Here is a 21,181-nt window from a genome sequence, read left to right as displayed (position 1 = left end):
TTTATTCACATTCATTCCATTTAATAAGGAGAAATAATTCACGGATATATCAATTTCACTAATTAATATTATGTGCGGATTAACGTCGTTCAACGAACAGGTAGCTAGAAGCACATGAAATCCGAGATATTTGCATAAACAGCGTCGCACGTGGCCGGGGGACGACAGAACCAGAGGAAAAAGGGACGAAGAGCTGTTGATCAATACCGACGAGCTCTTGATCCCCTGAAACCAGACACGACGGAGAGGGAAGCTGCAATTTCGACAAATTACACTCGAAACAAGTTAGGGCAGGGGGGGGGGACGAGAGTCGTGGGACTCGTTTGATCGTGAAGTTCGCTGTCTGCAAAGAGAATCGCGAAATACCGACATCGTATCGTTCACGATACCAGCGTTCTCCTAGTCGCGTTCCTTCAGCAACTATTTGAGTTCCGATTAAAAACGCGCGCAATCGACCTATGCTCCGCCACCTTATCGTTGCCGTTCTATTTATTCTAAGTGCGCGTCTCTGCTGATTTACTCGCTCTCCCCGAATTATACGAAATTTCGTCGAGCAAAGTACATACATTACGCGCCCCCAGAATTGGGGACGTTTTCGTTTTTCTTCTGGCGTGACTCGCGCGACTTGCAAATTACGTTGCAATTTATCGTCGCGTTTCTTGAATCTGTGGGGAACAGGATTTGAAGATTAATAGATATTCAGATGGATCTCTGTGTTTCACGAAATTCCAGACGTACTTTTAGCCACAGGGTCCGATTTGGAGATTTGGTGCTCGTAGATTAACACGCGTCTGCCACCCTTTCCACGAAATACCATGAAATCTTTTAATTTAAGAGAGTTGAAACAATTTTGAAATCACTCAAACCGAGTTATTGCAAATTTGACGCCCCCAGAATTTGCCACCCTAGGCTGCAGCTTACTTAGTCTATATACAAATCCCACCTCTGTTTAGCTCGCAGGTACTAAATGTGGGGTCTGATTAAATGATATTTTTAATCAGTATTGCGCAAACGATTTCAGTTACGTGCAAAGGCTTTGGTTTGAATAAGCCCGACATATAACCCGCAATAAATATCAGATTGGTCGTGAAATGAAAATTCCTGGCAATATAATTTTTAATTAGTAAGCGCTAAAGTTAATGTTTGCAGCAATGGACCACGCTCTTTTGTGCTACAGTTTGTCTCCATATTTTCCCGAGAATGCCGAAAGAGGTGATACATACTTCGGTAGGAATACAATACGCTTCCGCAAATATAAATAAATCCGCTCTATGTCTTGCTTTCTCGCGTCTGTGCACTGGCGCATACCGAAGCTGAAATTGCTGGTGGATATTAAAACTTATGCGTTATTTCTCTTGAAAATTACCGCTGCCTTGTTCATACATTATGTTCCCTCATAAATTGCCCTGTATCGCATTTGGGTAAATATTCCCGCGCAAATGTTGAAACAAAACCGAGCAGAAAAGCTGTACAGCTCTCCTTGTATTCCCTTTTAATTATTTCTATATTTTCCAGGATCCGAATCACGGAATTTCTTAAATGTCCGCTAACTTTGGTACAACACTGCTCTCTATTCAGGGTTTTAATAATTAGAGTCAAGAATTCGTTACTGTAGCCCTTTTTTTTATTCAATTCGCAATTCAAATATCGCGATTATTAATACCATTTTTCATTTCGATTAAAAATACCAGGGCGAAAAAAGTAGGAAGCGAAACGCTAGCAAAGAACTTTATTAAAATTCCGTGTTCTCTCCCACGCATGTTCATTCGAAAGAAATTCCACTGTTATATTATTTCCAGCACCACTGGCACCCACCACCACGTTCGCCGAAATTCCGCTTCCCGGCAGACAATGCTCCGTGCAATCAAAGCTCGCACTTACCGCGATGCCCTCCCTCTAAACGCAATAACAAAGGACAGCTTGAATATTCTCAATTTCATAAGCATCCGCCGCGTCAACGTCGCTTTAGGTCCTCGATGTCAGCAGCCAGAATCACGCGAAACGCGAATGGAGTATGCGGGCTTACTAACTAAATGGTAGCGCTATGTTTCGACGCGTGACCTCCCGACAAGTAGACTAACAAGGGAAGATCCCGAACCCGAAAATTCAAAAAAAATTCTGAAACTTTGTCAATATGTAGGGGATTTCCTCCTGATTACAACGCAATTTTTCTTGGCTGCCCAAATTCACTCGAAGGGGATTAATTTAACCTCTGAAAATTCGGCTATTTTCCGATTTTGTGTTATAACTCGCGAACTGTAAGAGATAGAAAAAAAAGTTTCAAGACAAAAGTTACTTCTTTTAATTAGATCGATCAAATGATAGATCTAATTGAAAGGAGTAACTTTTGTTTGCTGCCCAACTTCACTCTAATGGGGTGTAATTGACCCCTGAAAATCCGGTTATTTTCCAATTTTGTGTGATAACTCATGAACTGTGAAATATTTTGTTCACATTTTACAGTTCATGAGTTATCACACAAAATTGGAAAATAACCGGAGTTTCAGGGGTCAATTACACCCCATTAGAGTGAATTTGGGCAGCAAACAAGAATTGCGTCGTAATCAATAGGAAATTCCCTGCATATTCGTAAAGGTTCAGAATTTGTTGAATTTCCGGGTTCGGGATGATCCCTTGTAAGCCATAAAATGAATATCAAGTAAAGATTCAACTAGAATCTAGAAAATACAACGTACTCCAAAGAAGAAACTATTAAACAGTTGCAGAAAAACACCATTACTATCTTAAAATATAATACTACTCACAGGTGATTTCGAAAACTTCGCGGCCTAACACAGAAATACCGTTAAGGAGCTACTTATTAATTTTCTTTTTACATGATTTTCAAGTACAGACATTTTTCAAAATTCTACACTTGACCTATCACTGATTTTAATTCCACGATCCCGGCCCAGCAAAATTTCTCGCCCCGATCTGCAAAATGGCCGTCGAGGCCGCGAAATATTCAATCCACCCTCGCACTTAACGTCAGCGCAAGAAGAACACTAGGGTCGCTCAGACACGGCGCGATATTAGCCCGAGCGTAGGGATACAGGGAGGTAAAGTGCTAATACATGGCGAATCAGCCTGTGTACGTTGCCGGGGCGTTCCCGAGTACGCTCCACGTCGCTGGCAACCCCATCGAAAGCGCGTCCTGTCTGTACGTCTTACGTATTCCTGGACACTTACGCCTACGTGCATGTCATACGTCCCCCGTCGTGTTACGTATGCGGGTGTTAATGCGTTTCCGTGCTCGTGAATCGCCGCGCACACAGTTACAGGCGCGCACACGTGCCCCGAATACGCGGCCGCGTGAGGGGCGGGATGCGCGCGCGCGCGCGCGCGCCCACCAGCACGCCAGATCAAGATTGATAGGCTACGGAGTCGTAACACGTACGGAGCATCCACTTAGCGGTGCATTATCCCGATGAGAATGTGTACAGGCTGGATCTTACCTAATGCAGCGCCTGCAATCCTGATAATGGCAGCCACTTGTCCGCGAAAGAGCAGACGCGAGCTCAGGCTAATCGGCAATTTCGAGCCGACCGCCGGGGACATTCTTTCGGGAGACCGATTGTTGGGGACGATGGTGACCGAGTGGCGTCGTCACTTGATCGCGTCCAAGGAATCTCGAGGGGGGGACATCTGGAACGTCTGTGGCGTTGTCGATTGTCTGAGTGCAGTGGAAAGTGTACGTATTCTGTCAGACGGCCTTTTTCCGTGGCGCGGAGGAAAGCGCCCGTCCTCTGTCAGACAATATTCCTCGTGACGTATTTGGGTCACTTCTCGCGATACACTTTTCGGGTTTGGGACTACTATTTTAAACATATTTATATAGCTTGAATCGTTTTCTATCGCGCCTCTAAATCGTCACTGTCCCTGTTCGGTGAATAGGTATTGGATTCTAGAATAGGGGAGGATAAGGTAAAGCGGAACGGCTGGGTAAAACGGAACATCAATGCTTTTTTTAGACAATAGCTGCGTGTGTGTTGGTATCCTGTGAGACCAAACGGTTCTTATAGTATTTCGTGACAGGCCACAGACCCGTGCACACGTTACTTTCCCATTAACATTAACGGTTCGATTAACATTAACGTTTCAACGACTATTTTTACACCGTTGGATTCTATAGACCTTACGCTGCATTTTTAGATTTTACCCAGTTCTTTGCCTCACGCTAAAGTGTAAATATGGAATGTTTACTAAATTACCTCGTGTGGGGCAAAGCGGAACCCTTTTGCGTGGGGTAAAACGGTATCTTAGTACGTGTTTATTTTTCCTTCTAATTAGTAGATTGTAGATTAAAATTTTAATTACTGCCCTTGTTTCCAAAGAAATTGATTTTGTATAGAAAATTGTGATGTGTGAGATACGTCTTTCATTCGAGCAAACTCGTAGTTTAAATTGTAATAAATAATGCAGATGTGTTCTCCATGCACGTGTTGATATTCGTGTAAAGATTCATGTGGATTTGATTATTTTCAGTAATTTTCATGTTACCTGGTAAAATATTTCTTCTTACGTGTATAATATATATATTTGTATTAGGTACTAAAACATATAATTATAGTTTTTTACGTAAACGATAGCTTTTTAAATTATAAAAATAAAGATTTTGAACGTTTATGTACATGGTCTTCAAATGGGTGTTCCGTTTTACCCTGCCACTTGAGCGTGGCGAATATTTCAATACCTCCGGCAAATCTCATTTTCCTTTGTTGCCAAATATTTTTCTTAACAAAGTCTTTGATTTTCTTATAGTCTAAGGTCCACTTAAAACTCCCACTGAAGTCCCGTGTCATTTTTGCTTTCCGATTTTATGTTATCACCCTCGAAATTTAAGCGTTCCATTTTACCCTACTCTCCCCTATATAGGAAAGAGATGTCGGGTGGTGGGCTTAAAAAAAATGCTAAACAAAATCTATGATGCCACCCTTAAACGCAAGTAAACTTTTATTGTATGATATTCAAGAATCTCAGTAGAGGGGAGAATGAGCGTGACGCAGGATAAAGTAGACCCCTGACGCAGGGAAGAGTATCAGTATTAGGTCAGACGCACTCGCCAAAGATACGTGAAATGAATTTTCATCGCGAGTTTCTGTAGACTTAAACGTTATATTTGTATAATACTTTATAATTTATAAGGAAAGAGTAGATTACGTAAGCAGTAAATACTGACAATAATATTTTAGGATTTATTGTATTCTGTACAAAATAATTGATGTCTTACAGAAAGAACTCGTTCCTAATTTCGTTTTCTATTTAAATATTTCCTAACCTCTGTTCGTCTGAGTTTATTAGAATTGGAACATATTAATTGTACCGAAAACGAAAATATATATCTCGGAGCACGTGAATACGTAGTTTTGTTTCCTGCTTGCTTTTGCAAATATTCAGAGGCGAGAGAAATACATACGATTCGAGGGACCAAAAGAAGTATGCTAGCACGGTGAACTCGATTGTTGGCCGCGTTCGTTCGCGTGTTCAATGAAATACGCACGCAGTGTTTATTAAAAGGAGACAATAAAAAGCGCCGTGAAACAAAAGCGGCTGGGAAATTTATTCCATCGAGCGGGAGCGTTCCCTGTACAATGCCATTACTATAAAAGCTGGCGAACCTACGAATATCAAAACGCTTTTTGGTAGAGTCTGAAACAATTATTGCTGAGCAATTCTTTTTCTAAAGAGTATGTAATTGCTCAGAATGGATTGAAAATAAAAAGATATGAATTATATTTCCGATTTCTTGTGGCATCGAGATTTATATCAACATTCGGCATCTCGGTCCATTCTGATTAATCGAAATTCGTTTATAAGAATTCGACATATTACACACGTTCGTTTACCTCTCAAATTATGACGCAATGGACGACGAATAATATTGAAATTAGCAGCACTCCATCTAAATGGATGTTAACTTGTCATTCAACACGACTATCACGTCCATCATCTTCATAATCACGTCATACATATTACCAGTAAAATTTTGCTCAACATTTTTCTGGCCATATAACGTCAACGATACATCATACCTTTCGAAATTCCTACAGCAACGCATCGGTAACATCGTCAAGCAGGGCAACGTTTTAATGATCGCAGATTGCATTTCTAATCAGAAGAAAAATCGCATTATCGTTAAATGCCAACGCGATAATATCCTAATGCATAACGCAACGCTGGAAAATAACTTACCGATGACTCCTCCTGTCCTTGAGTCGTCCTGACGAGTGAGCAGACCGATCAGTCTCAGCCATTTCCGCGTGTCGAGCACAGACCCGTAATTGCGGTTGATTCATCACGGTAATCGTTCTTCATTATCACCGAAATTGTCCCGCGAGAGTTCCAATGATCCGAACCGCTTCGCTTCGATCACGACCGACTCTCGCTTCCTGAAATTGTCGAACGCGTGAGAAGAAACATACCCCCGTGCAAAATAACGTAAATTACCACATACATATTCTGTGATAAACACATAATCATGCTTAATAACGTATCTCCTAATTGTCTTCTTCTACCATCCTCCTCAACACCCCAAGTTTGTCACTTAACCCTTCGTGGTGACACGGGGTGTATGGCATCCCACGAAATTATTTTTGCTTTGCCAATATTTCTGTAAATTCTTAGACCTTAATATTTATATTTAAAATATGGCGAAATTTAACAAGAAAAATCGCTTTTCTCCTCAACTATTTTTTCAACTACAAATTTCATCACATTGAAATTTATATTATAGTATTATGAATGTACAATTACATGACACTTTAACAAGTCTTACTCTTGAAATTATCATACAATAAGGCATCAGTGTTATTTTAGCTTATGAAAAGTGACTAAATTCTTATTTTTCGGGTGCCTGAAACTGCGTTTCTGATTGCGCTGCTGGAGAAATTTTGATGGTCAATACTAGAAACAAAGTTTCCTTACATCTCAGACATCTAACGATCATGAAACGATTGATTATGCACAAAATAAAAAAATATAAAATAATATAAAATAATATAAAATAATATAAAATAATATTAAATCATTTAAAATAATGTAAAATAATATAAAATAATGTAAAATAATATAAAAAAAGTAGCTGATGGTCATATCACAAGCTAGCGACAACTATCACGGAGTTACCAGAGTACTATCACGGAGTAACCAGAGTATGCCATGACAACTTAATTTTGTATATTTTCAATTAAATATACTTAATAAATTTCTGTTAACCTATTGTGTTAACCTATGATGTCTTACCTATCATTATATCCTAGACTCACTTTCAGAATATGTAAATATTAGCAATTAATAGACAAATTCTAAAACTCTCACGGACTTACCCGAGTTTACCCTATATTTATTTCCTCACTTCCCATCGCAGTCCACTCCTCAGAATTAATGCACAATGAAAGGGTAATATTAATATGGAAAGTGCGATGTGGAGGATTATTGCGGCAACACAATAGACCTTTCTAACTCCCACTAACGAGTACCTTGCACTTTTCTGTCTCTTTTTACTTTTCCCCTTTATCATTTCCCTTGATACAGGTTTCACTGGATGACAGTGACGTGTCAAACGCGATACGATCGCGGGATACGGTCGGTAAACTCACGTGGAAGTAATAAAAGGACAGAAAGCCGAGCGAATGAAGCGTGGTTCGCGCTAGGCGGAACACGTCGATGGCGAATTATCCACTGTGGCGGATCAAACATAGTTCTTGCAAGAGCGTTTCACGCCCTCCTGCCACCCCCCTCCCCCCCCCAAACCCTCCGCGTGTCTGTGGGACCAAAAAGCCGTCTGTCCCTTCCACACTCGCGAGCGTGTATCGCCGCCGGAACGATGTTAAATCGATCGAGTCCAGCTTTGTCCGCATTATCGCTCAAGGGTGCTCGTCGGTCGCGGGACAAAAACACAGAGACAGAATGGAGGGAGGAGAATTGTCCTCATGGTTTTCGTGGTCCGATGAAAAAGATGTGCGCAACGGGAAACACAGGAATAAGGGAACCGTGGCTGGGTTTCGTGGAACTAGGAATTTCGTGGCTGGGACTCCCCATTTAACTGTCATTTCGTTTATCGCGCGAACGATCGCGAGCAGCTTTGGAAGAAAATTGTTTTAATGGCGTATTAGTTAGCCTGGTAACAGGGTTTCGAGAAATTTTAGCAGGAAACTTTGCTTTCACGTTCACGTGGAATCTAATTGTGTCTGAGCGAGGCCAGACCCCTGATCTGCTAATTGGAAATGGCTGCAAACGAAGTGCTTGTGCGAAAGGGTGGTTTGTTTTGGCCAAAGCGTCGCCTTTTTCAGGAGAGGGCGTAAATCCCCGACGACATAACGTCACTTTCTCCGTGGTGGTTTAAACCACAAGAACTCGCTGGGTTGGGGGAGGAAGATGAAAAGGTGGAGGTTTGCGTTGAATGATCGAGACACCGCATTTATAACAATAACACCGCACTGTGTACTTGACTATAAACGGTAACAAGGTATAACTGAGGTACAAACGTTCACTGAGACCCCTGCATGGTTGGTCTAGGGACAAGATTCCCTTTAGGGGTAGAGTTTCGTTAGAGCAGTAGTAGGAAACGTGGTTTATTAGTGGGAAATGGTTTGATAATAGGTGGTGAAAAACTGCAGGGAAGGGTGATTTCCATAGGTAAAAGTGTTAGTGAATCTGGTGTCGCGAGGCCGGTCTGTTTATTGCTGGGATCCTCGGCCCAGACTCGAGCTAATAGCCTTTATTTCCGATACGTGGAACTGTGAATTTGACTGACAGACCAAGTTTCAGAACACAAGACACCCTAATGCGTCCTTGGAGTTTATGCGAAGGCTCGCGCTCCTCGACAAGGTTTTCTATTGCGGTTATGGATTTTTTAAATTCTTTAGATGTTAAATCGATGCTTGTGGACCGGTTAGATCGCTCCCTGAATCGCTCCAGTCATGGAAGTCAGAAGCAATGACAGTGGTCACGGGACACCGTGTAGATAACCAGCGTGGTCGTGAAAACCGATACCGAAAACCGCAGGGTCATGCCAGTCGATACTGACTGGATGTCAAACTCTCTCTCGAGTCGTAAGACTCGATATCGACGACCCTGGAGACGTAGCTACCAATATCGACAGAACTCGACGTCGACGACCCTGGGGATACGGATACCATTATCGGCGATACAGAGTCGTGGAATCTAATATCGATAACTCTAGAAGATGTAACGGCTCTGCCAACCCTCGATTCTCTGGGATATAGTGGAAGCATAGTATCTAGTATCGCCGAAGCTGATAAAGACTTCTGATTGGTGAAATAGTGCGATGCCTTACGGCTAGATTCCCATCAGTGTAATGTTCTGCACAGTAGCAGCGGAATTTTACAATTCGGAGGTAACTTGCATCGAGCTTCATGATTTGGCAGTCATTTTTCGGGGAGGATATCACTGATATCAAATACCATAGCTTAGAGTTGAGGCATTCAGAGCAACAACGAAATACTCCTCATTGAAAAAAACTTAACTTTTCCTATTTTATATAATTAATACAGCCTATTGGAACACATTATTGCTACTAACTCAATTTTGCAAAAAAATCCGGGTTAGCCCGTTTTTGCTCTCAAAGCCTAAGTTTAGAGGATCATCGATTAGCATTTCCGAAAATCTTCGCTATCAATTTTATATCTCAAATCTAATCACAGGTTTCTCCAGACATATTGAAATATTTGAGTATTTCTAAATTTCCGTTACCCTTCCATGTCGTTGGAACCTCTGAAAGAAAAGTAATTTGAATGTAGACAAAGTAATTTCGTGGTCCAGTGTTCTTCGTCGTTCCCATCCGAGAAACGGTTATTCTTCTCTTCAGTTCAAGAACCTTCTTGTCAAGGATCGAAGATTTTCGCTTCGATTAACACACAAATTAAATTCTTTTTGTGGCTGGTAGCCCTGATAAAACAATGTTGAATCTATCGAGGCCGGTTTTACTTGTCCTTTTGAGCAAGGGTAATCGTCTGTCAGCGGATACGAAGCCAATGAAAGTGTCTACTCCCTGGAGGGTAAGAGAAAGAGCCAACTGAGAAGGCTTGAGGTAGACAGAGAGCAGCAGAGGGAGTATTAAGATAATTCTTGAGTGTTGGAACGCCTCATCCCATCTTGGTCAACGTTTCCGTACCTTGCAAGATCTCTTCCCATTTTCCCCATCCGTTTATACGAAAGCCGCCGACTCACAGAAATAAACTTATGTTTAAAAACTCGTTTAATCGCGCCCCTAATAACGAGAGATATAAGGGGAGCGGGGAAAGCATTCGTCATTTTAGTTTGTAGTGAAAATCGGAGGATTTCAACTTTAACGCGGAACATGTTAATATGTACTTCCTTTAAAGAAAACTTACAGAGCAGAGACGTAAACACCCGTTACCGTTCAAGCGAAATAAAATTGCTAATATCGGAGGAAGAACGATGCAGCAAAATATTCTCCTACAGATGCTTCTCGCTAAAATTCGAAAATTTTATTCCCGTTAGGTTGAATGTTTTATCGACACCTAATCGATTGAAGGTACGAGCGTTCGGAGCACTTAAAATTTTTGCCGACTGCTGTTGGAAAATTGAAGTACTGCGCTGTTAACTTCCCCAATCGGCAAATAAATAAAACGAACATATTTCACCGTGACGCGCGACAAATTGTTTCGGGACGAAAATGCATTGAGTAAATAAAAATTGACAGAGGTGGGACCGCTGCACGTGTGAATAAATGTGTGAAAAAAAATGGAATCAGGAGAGAGGAAAAGGGAAATAATATTTTTCCATCTAGCTAGAAGATAACTTCTCTCGTCGGCGAGAAATTGGTTACGAACCACAAGGAAACGACGTGTCGTGGTCCAGTGAAATCTGTAAATAACATTTTAGCAATTCCAACTAAGTATTACCATCGATAGAATGTAGAATAATGTTGTGCAACTTCTGTATTAGTGGTGCTATCTCGTAATATCGATGTACAGGTTGTATAAAAAGTGATGGACACCACTTTCGGGGATAAATACACCTCTGGATTGGTGGACTTTTGTAAAAAAAAACTTGTCGCAAAATTGTTCCTAACATTGGAAATTAATGCTAAAGATTTTTGACAACAACGTGTCCTGCTCAATGAGAAGGCAAGAGGTTCAAGAGGAATCATGTACCGCAAACGCACAGTTTCGGCGTAAAAAATTGTTAATTCTGTGTCCATCACTTTTTATTTTTTATACATCCTATACAACAGTTCTGCTAGCACGGTGCCAAGTGTCGCACGTAGTGCCATGAGAATAATAGCGCTATGTGTGATATAAATAAGAAAAAGTCAAAATTACTGTTTTCTATGTAAGGTAAGGTATTTCTCAATGCTGTGTAACTTTTGTCTTAAACGGATTAATGAGACAGCTGTTTTTTTCGCGGATTTATTGACAATTCAACAATAATTTAATGTACATATATTTCGTTACCGCGTATAATAATTTGGCGTTATATTCAACCCCTGAACAACCACTAGCAGTGTAAAATGATCCCAGGAATCAGGTGGTGCGCGAAAAAATTTGTGTCTGCGAACCTGATCTCATTTTGTTTTGTGTATGTCAGATAATTTTAAGTATTTCTACTCATTAATCATGTACGAAACATTATCTAAGGTTTGATTTTTTTGTTAGAAGATTGTTTGAATTTATTTTGTTCGTACATTTTGTGATGACTTTAATTTTTGTTTTTATTTAAATAAAAATTTATAAATCAAATGCTTTTTAATGTTCGTCTAATTTACTATCAGTAGGTATAAAATGATCCGGGGTGATCACTATATACACTCCGTATAGATTTTATACACGTATGCGTACAAAATGATCCTTTAGTATGCCTTCACAAAAATGCGAATAAAAAGTGTAATTAATCAGGTAGCTAAATTTGACCTAAGTGACAAGGTAGATCGCCCAATTTACAAAAACCACTTTGCAATTTATTCGAATGTGCATTTGTACTTCTTATATAGGCAGTCGATTTTGTCGAAAATGAAGCACTTCTGTTTCAATTAATTATAAAGAAATAAATTGAAGCTGAGGCTTGTTCTTTGAAACTGTGTTTATTAACATCATAAACGTTAAAAGAACATGTTCGTTTAGTCAAAAATACGCATTATGTGGGATTAAAATGATGCGTGATGGTGGTAAAATTTAAACATAAAAAACCCTGAATAACCCCGAAGCAAGTGAGCTTCAGTTCATCAAATTTGCCTTCGACAAAGTTTTCACACTTTTATAGTCACCAATGAGATATGTATCGAACTTCACCTTTTATTAACGCGACGCTTCTCAAACACTCTATCCCTCCCCTTTCCTCAAAATCCCCCGGCGAAGTCCAATTATTCTTACACGGATGCGCTACTTCGATCGCGAGATTAATAATCAAAGCAATTTAATAATCGCCAGCGCAGGTCTCTGGGACGAACTCCGCTCCCGCGGGATGCGATCGATGCGGTATCTGGCCAACCGTAGTTCGGTCAGCGTGTAATAGGCACGTGTACGTTACACGTGCACGCATAAAACGTATAGATAACTGGGCGAGCGTGCACGTACGTACCTACGTGTTCGGGGAAATTTCTCACGGCAACGGTGCCGCCCTTTCTGATAATGGAATGCAAAAACAAGTTTCACGTGTCGAGCCATTTAACTGGCCGCCACCTTTCTCGCACCCAATCGAGAAGAGGGTCGATTTAATTTCCCCGGATGTACAGAGTGCAATCACGACGATGGAATCGCGAACGAGTGTCTGCGAACTGCTGGGAAACGCCGAGTTCCTTTCGAATCTCGCACAACTGCGAAACCACGAGCGATTTCATTCGATATAGATAAATACTCGTTCCTTCTAGAAGAAGAACCAACATCGAATCCTGCTTGGACCCCAAGAATGCTATTTTTGTAATAAATTCAAACTCCTGTCACTGAAACTTCTACATGAAACGCACACTCGTATAACCTGCTTAGGTTCTCAATTGGACGACCTTTAAGTTCGAAATTTAAAATCAAGCCTCCTACTCGTCGTACATCCCACTTCAGCGAGACACCAGAATTTACTCCCGAAGCACGGAACAATTTGCTTGCTTCCTCTTCCATTTTGCTCAAGACAGCCCCGCTTTCGACAGAACAGAATTAGACTCGTATCCCGAGAAGATGTAACGAGAATTCGACTGTACAATAAAATCATTACGATCGTCTGGCTCAGGGGTACCAGCCCAGCAAGACGAGATCGATATCGGGAGCGTCCGCAGATCGGCCGAGACGACAAATACCCGTGAGCGAAACAAGAATTTCAATTTGCGTCATGTACGTGGCAGGCATGCCGAGTGACGAAAAATTCCGGGCTGTCCTCTCCACCCCTGACCGACCAACCCTTCGACTCGACTGGCCTGCAGGGAACACCGACTTCCGGCGTTCCCAGCGCCTTATAAGCTCAAATACTCGGGCAATACCCCGCGTTCCACTTCCTCCAAACGCCTCCCACCTGTTTTCATAACTCGCGCGATGATCGAGGGTGTCCCGGTCGATATACCGAATCGCCAGCTCGACAAATTTCTGTCCATGTACTCTCGCCCCCCGTGGGCGAGTGTGGCGGCCATTGTTGCTTGGAGAAGGCCATTTGGAAAAAGGTGCACGCGATAGCCTTCGCGACGAAATTGTAAGATCGCTGAGGGAATTGCGCGCGGGCGATGTTCACGGAGTTCAGACTAAATAACTCGTTTCCCTAAAAATCCACAAAGCAACCAACCGCAACGGGCAGAGTACGAATATTAACTCTCAAATTTTAATCTAATTATTGCAGTGGCTCCCAAGCTGTGGGTCGCGACCCCTAAGGGGGTCGCGAAATGTTTTCTGGGCGGTCGCCGCGGTTATTCTTAGTGGACGATTCTTAGCACTCACTTATTTTAATATGGTTACATTGCCATATTCTATTAATGATGTAACACTGATTTTCATAAATGAAAGAAAAAAGAAGAAAAAGCTCCTATTCAGACGCAAGCACACTAAATAAAATAATTAAATATTATTACCTAAGTTCGAATTATATTCTATAATGACTATTTTTAATGGTCGCAGATTATTTGACTATTATAAGAGAAGATCGCTACTGTAAAAAGGTTGAGAAACACCGAATTATCGAGTGCCATTTGTGATATGTTTCAGTCTCAGTAACTAAACTTCTAGTAAATCTGCAACCATCGTTTCTCGCCAACAACACGGTATTCTAGAATATCCACGATATCGTAAGCCGCTGATCGAAGAGCCCGGAGGATTAGCGAATGTTGTAATTACATAACATTCTATATATACGATGGTTTATAGCTGTAGGATTCAGGTATCGGTTGTGCCATGGTCCAACGAAAGTATCTATGAAATATTGCGTCCCGCTGGTTCCCCTTTGACGAGAGGCACCGTGAAATCGCGAAATAATGGCGCGGGAGAGAGGAAAAGTCGCTGGGACCAGGGGCTCAGGGGCAGGCGTCGGCGGCGATCGATCCCAGGGGGGCCCTTCGAACAGTGCAGAGTCGAGCAGCATTTCCGTTCGGCGACGCCGCCGGCGGAACAATGCGCCGCGATATGTCACGCGTTCCAAAGTGTCCTCGACGTGCCATTAATTGGAATTCAAATGGACATAAACATCTCGCGAGCGCGGTCAGTGCCAGCAAGATGCACCGATCGAAGAGGTCGAACACCTCTAGATGCAGGCTGCAGTCCACGTCGTAAATTACCGCCGACCACCGAAATTGCTCGGCGTTTTTCTGCCTGGGAACGGTCGCTCGAAATCGGGAATACATTGGGATAGTGGTTCCCCGGGTGGATTTCTTATTGAACTTCGAAGACAATTTCTGAGACGAAATTGCGAGCAGCAAGTAGGTACTACTCCATTCCTGGCGGTTCAGCTTAAGAAGCTTTATTGTAATTCGATATTCTTTATCACCGATAAGCATTCACACAACAATCGCCGCGGTGCCTTCGGAATCGGGACGGCAAATTACTAAACGCAGCCGTCGCGAGTCTCTTCAGCTTCCCCCTTCGACCATCCAGATGAACGAAGTTCAGGGGAGGGCGAGTGTAAGTGGCTGTACCGCGTGAAAAATTCTCCGCAGCTTTCCGTCTGCCGAGTCCGCGGAGCACGTAGCGACTCGGGGCGGTATCAGTCTCGCCTCGCGACGGATAATTTAAGGCGGACGATATTAAAAGGATATTAATGACGGCTAATTAATTCAGAGCTCTTTCAACCAGCCAGGATCGAGGGTGCTTTTTAACGTCGAAAATCCGTGAGCAACGCTCTCGAGCTTCCTGGCCACCGGCTGAAACGAAGATAAAGCGTCAGCGCGCGCGTGAGGAATTAGTCTCCTTCCCGACGATTTCTCCGCGGAAATTCGACCGAATGTGGCGTTGACGAGTGGAGCGCTCCGCCAAGGGGCATGCACAGGGTGGTTGCGAAGGGACAGCAGCCCTTCTGATCGCAGTTTCGACGGTAAATCGGGCGGAAACGCGAACAGTCGCTCGGGAAAAATCGCCATACGTCCGTTTTTCTCGCCGCTCGTCAGAGAGACACCCATTTTCGCAGAGGAGATTTCACCGTGCTCGCTTCTACGTGACCTTTCCGCCTCGCACGGACCACATCTCGACGGGAAAACGCTCATCCAGGCCTGGATGTCTGCGCCATCCTGTCACGCGTCGAATTATGGATGCGCACGAGCCGTGATGGTTGCGCCCTTACCGATAAATACGGTTGGTCGCGTGTTTTTCGCGATTAATCGGTCCGCTATTCGCTCCCGGGGCAGGTGCTATTCGCCGAATATGTTTTCTCCGCGTTTTATTTGATTTGAATTTTACATGAGGGCAGTCGTTTGGGGAAGGGACGTAACTGAAACGGACAATTTAATAACGAATGCCTTTGTTTTTGCAGCAATTAGCGATGCTCTGTAATTGATTATATTAATTGGTCGTTAATGAAAGTAATTTTGTTGGCGAAAGGGGATAATTTGCGGGGACCGTGCTCGTCAGTCGACGAACGAGAATGATATAGGGGAAGGTACTACAAGCATTTCTTATATTTTGTCATTACATATCGTTATGCTATTTTAGGGAGGAAGATAAATTGGGATCTTTGTTATTAAATGAAACTACGATCGAAGGAATATGTTTACCAATTCTTTTAGGATTGTTATTAGTCCCGCTGCTACGGCAATATCGTTCTTCGTCGACATAATAAATGGAAATTGTCGTAAAGTAACTCCCCCAGAGCTATACCCCCTATTCTATCTGGATTCCTTCAAAGATCTTTACATAGCTTGTTTTCTTCGAGATGCTTTCCTTGTAGAGAAATAATACCCAGAGAATTCTGCTAACGGAACATGTCAAGGATCCAGTAACGAATTGTACCAAGGTTCTACTAATGACCAGTAGAATAATGTGAGATAATCTAAACCATTTGATTGACTTGTCGAATAAAGACGAATAAATATTAGGTTTTAATCTCCATTCAAAATGAACATTTTACTCCAAACTCACAACTTCTCGATCCTTCCCCATCATCTTCGTCACAGTCTCAATTATTAATGCCTGTCTAAGTCTAACAATTAAAACTTTCAACCAGCGATGGGATGAAGTATATTTGAAATAGGCTCGAATCTGACAGGATAATTTCGAAAAAGAAAAGCAATAGGTACTTTTAAGTAGACTCGAACCTGGGCGAAATAAGTTCGAACTCTCTATAAGTACTTTAAGAAACGTTAACGGTACTTTCAAGTATAATCGAACCCTGGCCAAGTAGATTCGAACCTTTTATGAGTGCTTTAACAAGGACTTTTCTGTAGAATTGTGTGATTTGTTTTTGTTATGTTTGCGAAATTGCTGTCTTCCAGGGTTCGTTTACTACTTTTACCAGATTAGATTCTTTCAAATCTAAGTACTTATAAGCTCATGCTCGAATTCTACAGGTGCTCGTTCCAGGGTTCGAAAGCAGCTTGTGTGATCCGAGTACTTTAGAAGTACGTACAATTAAACAAGATCTTTTATGAGTAGTAATCGAATCCCAAGAAATGATTTTTTTGTATTGGATTCGACTTGGTTTCTTGAGTACCTATTGAACTTGATCCCATCCCTATTTTCAACCACTATATCACTCGACTTCTAACCCAAGTAAGGTACTGCAGAACGAACTTCAAAACCGAAATTAATATTCTTTCAACGGAGTTCGTATCCAGGTGCGACGACTTCGTGGTCCTCCGAACTCCGCCGGAAGTAGAATTAATTTCACGGGGCAAATGATCCCAGTCGGCGCACGGGAATATTCTATTTACCTTCATGAGCGACACTAAGCGGGAGACAATACCAGCACGCTATGACGGCGTTTAACTCAGGCTTAACGGGGTTTAACCCTGCACCCCCTTTGCCCGCGGGCCCTGAAAATGGTTGGCACAGGTATCCAAGTCGATCCACTGTTTCAATTCATTCGCACGTGACCATTAAGCCATGCCCCGCCGTTTCCTCTGCTCGCCTCGTTGCTCCTTCAAAGGGTAACAATGCAACGAGGAGCAGGGAGGGGCTTCGACGTGAAATCCACCTCGTTCGTTGATCCGCGAACGGGTCCAGCTAGAATTTCTCATCGTGAACCTTGAACGCGCGCGTGTGTTCCATAAATACTTCGCGAAACAGTTTTCCTCGCGGACCGGCTTAAGCACGCTTCCTTTACTAGGAGATTTCATGGCTGCGTTTCCAGCAATGATTCCGAGAAGGTATGAAAACATTTTGGAGTTGCTTTAAGGGTTCCTCGATGAAGAGTTTACGAGTATTAAACTTCTAGCATGGATCTATTTGAGGAAACTCCGCAAACGTAAATTCATAATTAAAATAGGGCGTTGGTGCTCCTAACATTAAACGTAACCCAAGGAGCAGAATTGCTAATTTATTCAAGAAATTTGAATAATATTTAAATGCTGCGTCTACATACTGAGGTTCATTTAAAGCTCCACTGACATTGAAACATAAATAGGGCGTTCTGTTTGAGAGCAGCATGAAATGGCAACGAGATAATGTTGATAAAAATTTGAGAAACTACCGAGTCTATCGTGCTTCTAAAAAGCTCTCCAATAACCAGAACAGATAGTTTGATAGCGCAAAATCACGGAAACTACATCGAGTACCTAATTACTTGCCAATTAAAATTCATACAGCCCCCTTTTGAAACACGGTCGCTGCGCGCTGTAATATTTCCAAAGCGCGACTTTAATTCAATAAACTCGCGAGCGTGTTCAGCAACGCGATTATCGATAAAATTCACGTTCGAGCCATCCGGTTGCCGGGTGGCTCGTTTCCGACGATTTCGAATCCCGATTCCGGGATTCATACGACCACGATGGCGGCTCGGGCTTCAAAATTATTCACCGCAAATCTCGGGCCGCGCGCGTCGATATTTTTCCGCAAACGTGTCTCCCTGCGACCGGGCAGACGCAGCTGTACACATTCTGATTAGAGGCCGCTTTCAACGGCCCTGATTACGGACGGTGTAATTCGAACCTCCCATTCACCTAAACATCCATTGTCCTCGCGTTAGAGCGTAGCCGGGAAAACTGATTACCGATATTCGCGGGCTCGCATTGGAAATCTTTGGCCGATCGACGGAAAGGGGCGCTCCGACGTGATCCGCGACCCTGAACTCAAAGCGTCGCGAGGTCTCGCCTGCCATCAGCTGAAACAGTGGAAACGCTCGGGAGAATCGTGAGCCGGGAAATAACAGCGGGAGGATACTCTGTATAAATAACCGTGACGAAAAGCTACTACCGTCGCGGTGCACGATTCCTGCGCCCGATGAATATCGAAACGATTGAAAATAGAGCTTTTAACTTCGAGCGCGGCCGATGAACAGCTGCTCGATTTCGTTGTTAAAATTTTTTACTGGAAATCGTTTCGTACTGTACATTTACCTCTTAATGTGTTCTGCGTAGACATCGTGACTGTTATGAGTGAAATTTTTAATTTATGGTATAAGAGTTAATATTTTTAATGAAATGATTTTGATTACGAATAACCATTATGAATGATTAAAAATTTGTTTGGCCACCAATAACCATTATCGATGACGGAAATTTAATTTCGGTTACCGCTAACCAGTATAAATGATCGGAATTTTAAAACAGTAACCATTATCAATGACCCGAATTTTAATTTCGTTACCGATTACCAATATCGACGGCAGCAATTTCTTCTGGTTACATTCGATCATTGTCAATTATTTTTATTAATATTACTGATAATTAGTATTCATTGACAACACGAAAAAAAAATTAATTACACAACTTATATATTTTATTAAGACAAAAATGGTAAATTTTAGTACAATATCTTTTATCCTATTCTTTGGTACATATATTTTCATACGGTTTTTTTTTCTTAATAAAATATATAAGTTTTGTAATTAATTTTTAATTGTCAGTAATGTGAATAACAATACTTGACAATGATCGGATGTAACCAGAAACAATTTTTGCCGTCGGTGACCGGTAACCAAAATAAAAATCGGATCATTGATAATGGTTACTGGTAGCCAAGAAATTTTTAATCATTCATACCGAAAAGTTGTAATCAGAACAATTAAAAATTAGTATTTGTTAATCATTTCATTTTTTGAGAAATTTCTTTGAGATTTAATGAGAACTGGTTTCCACTTAAATAAAAATTAATATTTACTTAATTACATTTCCAAATTTTTTTTTTTAAAATAACTGTCATTTTGAATCTCTGATTTTGCGTTTAGGGATAGTCTTGTGTGTATAAGTCACTGCGGCGCAGCGTGTATTCTAAGTAGTACGAGTCGTTGGATTCATAATGCTGGCAGCAGGACAACTTCTACTGCGTTGATGCCACGGAATATTGCACAGAATGTGCCGTCTTGTAGAGTAACGGTTACCCAGAACTGAACTCAGCACTGGATTATTAAATTATAACAGTATATTTACTCTCAGTTAACTGATGAAGCTACAAGTGACTGTTCCTTAACGTGCCCGGAACTTTGACCAAGTTTTACTATTTCTGTAACTCTCACTGTCTCCAGCGAAGGTTAGCTGCCTTCTGGTCTGAAATTTTAATTTCTTGGCACTGTCTCTCGCTATCTGCGACCTAAACGTGCATTCTCTAGTAAGGGTGCGAGACAGTGCCCCGCTTGTGCGAGGGTGGGCCCCCTCGGGCTAAGTTTTCGGAGACGGTCGTTGGGTCTGGTAAGTATCACAGCTCGGTTCATATAATTACAGCTCTCGCCTAATCATAAAAAACACCCAATGGTCGTATCCATGGTGCAATATTAAATTCACACAAAATTCGTTAAATTACTCTGCATTTTAACAGAAACACTCTCACAAGAAATTTTAATGCGGCTTTTGTAAGAAGAAATTCTCAGATAAATATTTGACACGTATTTTTTGTTATCGGCAATCGTCCACGTTGAAGGGGTGTAAACAGCCCCTACACTTGGGCTTGACCTGACTTTTATACCTATGGCAATCATTCAGCGGACAACTGGTAAAATATAATAAACTTAATGTATAATAAAAACTCCATCTCTCAAAAAGTGAGTGTAAAGTAAATAGACAATAATTATTATTGTAAGACTATAAATAAAAATTTCAAAATATCCCTATTTTCTATTTTGAACTGCACTTAAAGTATAGGTATAAACTTACCTGAAAATTGGTTAACGTTTTGCAAGAAAATTCACGAAAAAGTGTTGATTTTTAATATAACATTTAAACAACCGAATTTTTCTAAATCTATGCACGTGGCTTGATCCGCCTTTAAAAACTCACACACTTTGAAAAAATTGATAGTTCTACGTCTAAAAGTTCGCGTGATATTCCAGAAAATATGTTTTCGACCCCCAACCGCAGGGGCTGTTTTCACCCCTTCAGTATGCACGATTGCCGGTAGCAAAAAATACGTATCAAATATTTTTCTGCCATCTATTTCTTACAAAAAGCCCGATTAAAATCGGCGTGTGCGAGTTCGATATGTTCCCTTGTCAGTAAACATCTCGTAAAATTGGGGACCGTACCACTGCAAGATAATTACTCCGCCCACACAATGCAACTCGTAGACATTTAATTACTAACTTCATCTTATTGTCTGACTTTCGTCCTTCGTAAGAGTTCATCCGAATATCGACTAAGCCATTTCAG

At 41.7% G+C, this 21,181-nt stretch overlaps 2 protein-coding genes across 5 annotated transcripts in view; one reads left to right on the top strand and one right to left on the bottom strand.

Annotated features, from left to right (window-relative positions):
• LOC143378348 (uncharacterized) overlaps positions 1-21,181 on the bottom strand; it is a 305,064-nt gene that overhangs the window by 77,209 nt on the left and 206,674 nt on the right. Inside the window, exon 5 of the mRNA XM_076830025.1 lies at positions 6,189-6,389. Within this exon, the coding sequence (XP_076686140.1) occupies positions 6,296-6,389 (94 nt within the window). The 3' untranslated portion in view covers positions 6,189-6,295. The remainder of the gene's footprint in view (positions 1-6,188; positions 6,390-21,181) is intronic.
• Positions 1-21,181, top strand: part of Glurib (Glutamate receptor IB) — a 279,382-nt gene that overhangs the window by 213,273 nt on the left and 44,928 nt on the right. The window lies entirely within an intron of this gene.

This window comes from Andrena cerasifolii, chromosome 1 (genome assembly GCF_050908995.1).
Source record: "Andrena cerasifolii isolate SP2316 chromosome 1, iyAndCera1_principal, whole genome shotgun sequence".
NCBI lineage: Eukaryota > Metazoa > Arthropoda > Insecta > Hymenoptera > Andrenidae > Andrena > Andrena cerasifolii.
Note: the sequence above shows the minus strand (reverse complement) of the source record. Positions and strands in the feature narration are given on the sequence as shown.